Source organism: Sinocyclocheilus anshuiensis, unplaced genomic scaffold (assembly GCF_001515605.1).
Source record: "Sinocyclocheilus anshuiensis isolate Anshui unplaced genomic scaffold, SAMN03320099.WGS_v1.1 scaffold273, whole genome shotgun sequence".
Lineage (NCBI taxonomy): Eukaryota > Metazoa > Chordata > Actinopteri > Cypriniformes > Cyprinidae > Sinocyclocheilus > Sinocyclocheilus anshuiensis.
Window position 1 is genome coordinate 981,173 of NW_015540857.1, and position 7,849 is coordinate 989,021.

The following is a 7,849-nucleotide window of genomic DNA, read 5'->3' on the forward strand; positions in this document are numbered from 1 at the left end:
TTAGGGTTTTTACAAAAGCTGTTTAATGCTGCTCAGAGATGGCATAAATGTATTTACACAGCAAACAGAACTATGCTTTGATATTAGGAGCTGAGGTAGGTCAGAGCTGGTTTAATTTAGTCTGGCTTTTTATGCAGCATTACGTTTTTACACCAAATTTTAAAACAGACACAGAGCAGCCCTTACGAAAATTAACCATGATTTTACTACAAATAAAGCCCACAAGGTTACTATAGTTAAACTATGGTGACCACAACTTAACCATGGTTTTGCTACACTAACCTTAGCTTAACCATGGGAACGGACATTTCTTCTTGTAACATTTAAAGTTACATTTCTTTTTACTATTGCCGTTTGTTAAGTGTTTTATGTTCAAATTTGCGTTGTTAATTTAAGATTTAAAGATGGTTGGAAAACTATACCTGAACATTTTCAAGCGTAGACGAGCCTCAACGACCTGAGGAGGAGTTTTGACAGAACTCATCTTCCGTTTAATTTTTACTCGGACAATATTAGCTGTAACAACACCAAACAAATGGTCAACTTTAACACGCGCGGGACTCTTTCTGAACGTTTGCGCTGTGTATAAACGTAAAATAAATTAAAACACGTATACTTAGGCAGAATGGTGGGGAAAATTAAACTGGTCCGGCAGAAGCTCCATCATGGCGCTGTGAAGCTGGAAAATGAGCACCAAAACAGACCCACGCTGGGGAATCTGGAGAAGATACAGATCCAGCCCATTCAACTCACAAAAACAGATTCACAAGAGACCAAACTCAACACATCTGACAGCAGTATAAATAATAATTCAATGGTATGGCCACTTGTTTGTATTATTCATTTGTCGTATGCTATTAAATATTTCACAAGTCAGTGCCATATATTGTATTCCAGTGTCATTTCTCCTCAGATGACCTAAAGATCTAAATGAGATCGTTCTTCATTGAGCTTCATGTGTTCTCCATGTAGGCGTTCAGTTTCCCCTCTGGAGTTTTTGCTGGAACTAAAATCTCCCCTGAGTCTTTAGTTCAAACGCTGAAAGTTGATGAACCCTCAAATGTGACCATACGCAAACAGTCTGCAGGAGAACACAGAGGTGGGTTTTTTTCCCCTCTTTTTTCATATTTCTTACAGATTTGCTTTTAAATATGTAAACATTTCAATGGAATATTAAAAGTATTTCATTTGTAGTATAATAAGCAAATATATAAATAAGCAAATCAAATAATAAATGAATTGTATTGTATTATAATTTGTAATATGTAAGTTTTTTACACTTAAATTTGAAAATCAGACTGTTTATGGTTAAAAATGTAAATAGTGATTTATTATTGATTTTTTTATTTATTTAATATTGTTTTTACTATTATAAAATTCTGCAATTGCACAATATTTTAGCTAATTTTAGTTTAATTCTGAAAGAGATGCAAAAGAAGTATAATTTTGTAAAATATAAAACAAAGAAAGCCTATACAAAATGAAGAATAATATTTTATTTATATGTCAATCATTTAATATTTATTTTAGTTCTGCTATTATAATATGCTTGCGATGAATTTTTGCACAGATTTGCTTTTAATTATAAAAAATAAATAGTTGTATTGTAATGTAGTATAAATAAAAATCTATTCATATTTACATTTAAACAAATGTAAAACTATGTAAAGAAATATTACTATTACTGTTATAGTTTTTCTTTTGCACAGGTTTGTACACAAGTGTTCAACTGAATAGTACAAGTATCTTAATACATACTCAAAAATAGGTAATTGATTACATTGTATTATACTGCATAATAATTCATGTGTTTTTTTTTACATTTACGTTTGAAAAATACTTGTGATTTTAATCTACGTAAAACAGAAAAGTTATAGGCCTAATGCAAAATAAAAAGTATGTTTATTCTATTTATTGGTCATAATCAGTTTATATTCATTTTACTTTCTATTATAATGTTTTAATTGTGATTTTGTTCGCACTAATTTGTTATTAAATATGTATTTCTACTGAAGTATTTAATATTGACATACTCTATAGGCTGTAATCATTTAATATTAATTTTAATTAAACTGTTATAAAATTATAATTTAATATATAAAAAATATAATATTATATTAAAATGTAATTACAAAAAAGATGAATAATATTTAAATGCACAATCTTGTTGCCAAAAATGCACACGCATTTGTGGCCACAAGATGGCAGACTGTTGCATGTTTTTGAAATCTGTCTATTATGAAAATGATGTACATAATTATGTATTGAATATTGGATGTTTGAAATCAGTGAACAAAGATTTGATTGATGCTGTAACACAGAGGGTGGTGTAGTTTAGTGGTTAAAGAAGATCCAGGCTCCTCATTGAAAAGTTGTTGGTTTGAACCCTGGAACTAAGCGAGTAGTGAAGTTGTAGCAGTGTATGAAGGTATAATGTGATGAGGTTTTTCCCCTCACACGTCCTCTGGCTTTGATTGGTCTCTATAAATGTCAGCTGCGTGTGAGTATTGAGGTTGGGTGAGGAGGGCTGTTCTATTCCTGGATGTCTGCAGTATAAATAACTCATGCGTGAACATCACAGTGCTGCTGCATCAATGCACTGACGTGAACGCTGACTCCGTGGCTGCTCACGCGAACCAATCTGAGTTTCTCTTGAGGAGAACTGCGGGACTGAGACTCATGCTATTAAAGCTGGAACCAGTATATGAGTTATGCCTCACTGTGGCTATGGCTACTATTCTAGTCACATACAGTGTACGTTTGCTGTACTTAGTATTCAGACTTTTAGTGAGTGGGTGTTTCTTTAATTACAGGCAGTTTTGATACTACAGACATCTTTAGAAAGTCTCTTAAACCTTATTTTTTACACACTTAATGCAATTTTATTTGTTTACAAAAACAAACAACAAAAAACATTTCTTAAAAGTCATTAACATTTGCTCCACATCTGAGAATATGTAATGTGTTTAGTATGATTTTTTTGGTGGAAATGTTATTTCATTTGATTATTTTCTAAGGCTGAGTTCATAGCTAAAGCATTTAATGTTTCCTAAATGCACAACATTAAATAATTTTTATATATACTTCATGCATTTGAATAAATTATATAAATCATTTTAATGTAATAAATATTGAAATGGTTTATTTTACGCTTTATTTAGATCATAGTATCAAAATTCAGTTCTTATTTTGGGATTTTCTTAGTTTATCAATTAATCCATGTGTTATTTTTATAATATCCATTACTTGTTTAAAAATGATTCAGATATAATTAATCTGAAGATATTCTAATAAATTAAACAAAAAAATGAAAACTTTGTATATATAAATAAATATGTTTTTTTAACATGCTTCATTTATAATAACTCGGAAGATATTTGATGTTTTATTGTTTTGTTTGTTTTTGTACATTATATACACGCATATAGTACACACAATTAAAAATAAATGTATTTTATTTTAATATTTTTTTAGACTATGCTTCATTCGTGTAGTTCGAGGATCTAGTTAAATGTGCCTCAGTTGCGGCCGCGCTTGAGCAGAGAATCGATGTGCCCGTGGCACTGCTTTGACAGAACGAGATCTTTCGCCTCTTTAATTGGGGGTATCGGTGTCTCGGCTTGACCTCGGAAATTCACCTCCTTCACCTCCAGCTCAGCTCCCCAGACGCCCTGCCACCTCTCCTCACAGCGCTGGCGGGATGAGGAGACGAGAAGTGCAAGTGCAGAGGGGCAGAAAGGGCAGCCAGGGTGTTCTGTCCGCTCCTAATTGGCGGTGTCCGTTTCAGCCAGCTCTCTGAACATGATGCTCTCTCTGGGATGGATGTGGTGGGAATGATGGATTTTTTCCCCTATCCCTGGTTTGCGGCAAACAGACGGATGCAGAGGCGAGATTGGGTTTCCAGCGTCAGGAGTGCTGGAGGGAGATATGAGGGCCGGAGATCCCTATCGGGCAGATACAGCAGAAAAACACCACTGTTGTTATTTCTGTGGTGGCTGATGGTTGGATTGACTCGCTGACGGGGTTGTTTCTGATCTGAGAGCGGTTTTAGTGATGGCTTTCAATGGTTTAGAGTGTGGAAAACTGGTTGTGGGTCAGGCAGGGACTGGAAATTGGCAAACAGATGTTGAATGGGAAGAATTTAAACTAAAGTTTGGATTTTTGCAATTGTAAATTATGGTTTGCAATTGCAGATTATGGTCGTCTTTGATTTGGTTTTGCATTATAATTCGAGTGTAAATTTCAAAATCATCGTATTTGAAGCAAAACTGTGATGCCTAAGACACTCAAGACATTTCTACAGCATAGCAGGAAGTAAATCTCAATCCATTCAACCCTGTTACATAAGTTATTTTAAGACAAAAGTATCAAGCAAATATTTTTCTTTAATTTATGGGTAATATAAGGTGATCAACAACTAAAAACCAACATGTGGTTTTAAACTAGTTAGCACCTACTGAGTTATATCTAAATTAAAGCTAAATTATCAACTCTGTTACTCATTGTACTTATTTTTATTTTATTGATTTTTTTTCATTCTTTCATTATTTTCAGGGTTATTGGCTGAATTTAAATGGCATAAAGTTTGGTAACAGGGTTGAATGAAAAAATATATATTTAAATATATGTATGTATGTGTGTGTTTGTATTTTTTGCATTTATATGCAAACAGATACATATTATAATTTTTTTCATTCAGCTCTGTTACCAATAAAATATAAAGTGTTACTATTAGTTGAAGTTATACTTTTTATATATATATATATATATATATATATATATATATATATATATATATTACAGACAAAAACACACAGACGTCTGTGTGTGTTTATAACACTGTTAAAACTGAGTGAAAGCTTGTTTTGATGTGTACATGACACGTAATCGTTCAGGACTCATAAGTAACTCTCATGTTATTCTCTTGAGTCTCCTGCATCGAATCTGTCCTGGTTCAGCTTTCCTCGCAGGAAGATGACGGTCATTTGAGATGCTGTTTCTCTTACAAACGCGCACACACACACACACACACTCACTCTCACTCACAACAGGCCAGTCGTCTCGAAGTGATTGACACATACAAAATAGCAGACATAAATGCACAGAAATGTGCTGCGGATTTGGCTAAATTTTTCCAATTGGATTACAGATGTTGATTCACTTCTCACAGCTGGGAAATGAGTGAAAACACTCTTTGGCATCAAAATGTGGAAAACACTGTTACAACAAACTGAAATTAAGTTAAATCATTTAGTTTGAGCACAGTTTTACAGTATGAAAATATTTTTATTGGAAAAGAGGTTTTTTTTTATTTTTAGATTGTCTTACTCATTTATACAAAATATGTAATTTATTAATTTATTTATTGTATTTTAATCTGTCGATAAATGTCATAGATCATATTTCACCTTATAAGCAAAAATATAAGAAATTATATTTGTATGACAATAATAATAATAATAATAATTATTATTATTATTATTATCTAATTATCATTACTGTAATGGGAATAATATAAAGATACTTTTTTTATCTTTTTCTTTTCTTTATTTTATTATTCATTATTATCTAAAGTAAAACTTGTTAGATACCTCCATGCAAAACCTTATATCACAATAAGAGGAATTTTAGCATTTCACGGTAACGATATATATATCATGATATTGTTATTTTTGCTTTAAATAATGATATCAAAATTTGTGATACCATAGAAATGTCAAAATTCTTGTCACTAGTGTCAACATCACAAAAAAACTAATACTAGTCTAAATAAAAAAAACTACAACTCAAGCTCACTGGAGACAAGTAAACAGTAAGCGATTAAATAAGAAACTAATTGCAAGCAACAGGACACAAAAAAAAACTACAGTAGAACAAATATAAAGTAATCAAATGTATAAAAACACTGCATATTCTTCACTGTGGAAAATAAATCTATATTCCTTCTTATTAAAGTTACAAAAGTGATTTAGTCAAGAGCAGTGAGAGATTTTCTCTCTTTTGTTTGATTAAAATGAATGACAGAAAGCAGGAATATTAGACTGCTGTTATTTTAAGAGCTACCCGGATCCAATATACTGTTACACGTGTTTTCTTTCTCAGCTGTTTGTTTTCACTTAAGATCTAAATTACTGTGTTTATGGATTCTTGCAAAGACGGGCATTTTGACACATACAAGTGTGTATTTAACCGTTCAAGGCCTATAAAGCGGCAAAATAACTCAATAGCCCCGTCTTCACGTGCCTCTCTGGACAGCGATAAGAAATGTAAGAAATGTAGTTCTCCTTCGCTGCTGATTGGATCTTTGCAGAGCTGTGAAGGCGTTTTTCATGATCAGAATGATCAGATAAACACTCTTTTCCTCTGAATGTTGCTCGGCAACCAGAAGCTTGTTGGTTGTTGAGTTTCTCCCCAGAGATGGAAATCGCAGAGGTCGACTCATTTCATGCGTTTCTCTTTGGGTTTAATGCACTTGTGTTATTTTTGGACAAAACGGTCACTGTAGTTTAACTGTTTTTAGCATATGTTGCACAACACGGGTCATTTCAAAATGCCAAGCGAAATTGAGTTTGGGCAGTTTATGTTGTTTTCACAGTAATTCAATTATTATGAATTAATAGTAATTATGAATTACACTAACAATCAGAGTATTATAATATTCAATTATTAATAAAAATGTAATTATTTTTGTTAAACACCCAGTGTGCATTTTCTGAAAGTAGAACATGTAAATCTTGACATTTTCTATTTTTTTCAGTGCTTTTTATTTTAAATATTTGTATTAATAGTAATTATAATTATTTATATAAATAATTGGAATGTTATAATAAAATTAATTAACAACAATAATTTTTATTAAGCACCCAAAGTGCATTTTCTGAAAGTAAAACATGTATGCCTTTTGATGTTTTTATTTTTTTTCAATGCACAATAATTTAAATATATTTAATTAGCATAATTATTATTACTAATTATATTAACATTTGCACTGTTTGCATAACAATATTAAAGCCATTGTGCATTTTATGAAAGTGAAGCATTTTTTTAATGCACAGTAATTTAAATGTTATTTTTAATAGTTATAATTATTATTATTATTAATTATACTAACAATTGGAATATTATAATATTTAATGAATAAAGCTATTTAATCATTTTTAAGTGCACAGTAAGTGCATTTTATAAAAGTAAAGTCTTGACATTTTTATTTTTGAAATTCACAGAAATTAAATATTATTGTATTAATAGTCATTATTATTCTTTATACTAACAATTTGAATGTTATAATTAAATTATTACAAACAAATTAATTATTTTTATTAAGCACCCAATAAGTGGATTTTCCGAAACAGTGATTTAAATAATGATTTTAATAAAAGGTAATTATTATTCAATATACCATCAGAATATGTTGTCATAATGTTAATTAATTAATAACAATTTAATATTTTTATTTAGTCCTTTCTATGAAGATGAAGCGCGTAAATCTTGTGCATCACATATCACTTCTAAAAGAGGTTTTTTTGTGGTTTGACCTCAGTGGTCTGTGAATGACCTCTGTCAGATGGACATTACACTGATACATACACACATAGGCAAATATAGATTCCTCGTCACACTCGATCTGATCCCCAGAGGTCAGCACAATCGTTAAATACACACAATATGCTCCTTCTGATAAGACGTCACTATCCGGGAACAGGAAGTTACATGCAGTTAAACAGACAACAGACATCCTACTGTAATCTATTCACATTGAGGGCTGTTGTTATTTTCCATTCTATATGCAATCCCACAGCCATGACACATGCCATAATATTTGATCTGATTAAAATTAGTGACTCTTCTG

General features: G+C 31.3%; 1 protein-coding gene across 1 annotated transcript in view; it reads left to right on the top strand.

The window, feature by feature from the left end:
- Window positions 1-331: 331 nt before the first annotated feature.
- The window catches only part of slx9 (SLX9 ribosome biogenesis factor), a 17,240-nt gene continuing 9,722 nt past the window's right edge, over window positions 332-7,849 (top strand). The window contains exons 1-2 of the mRNA XM_016485358.1: window positions 332-817; window positions 973-1,099. Coding sequence (XP_016340844.1) covers window positions 626-817; window positions 973-1,099 — 319 coding nt within the window. The 5' untranslated portion in view covers window positions 332-625. The remainder of the gene's footprint in view (window positions 818-972; window positions 1,100-7,849) is intronic.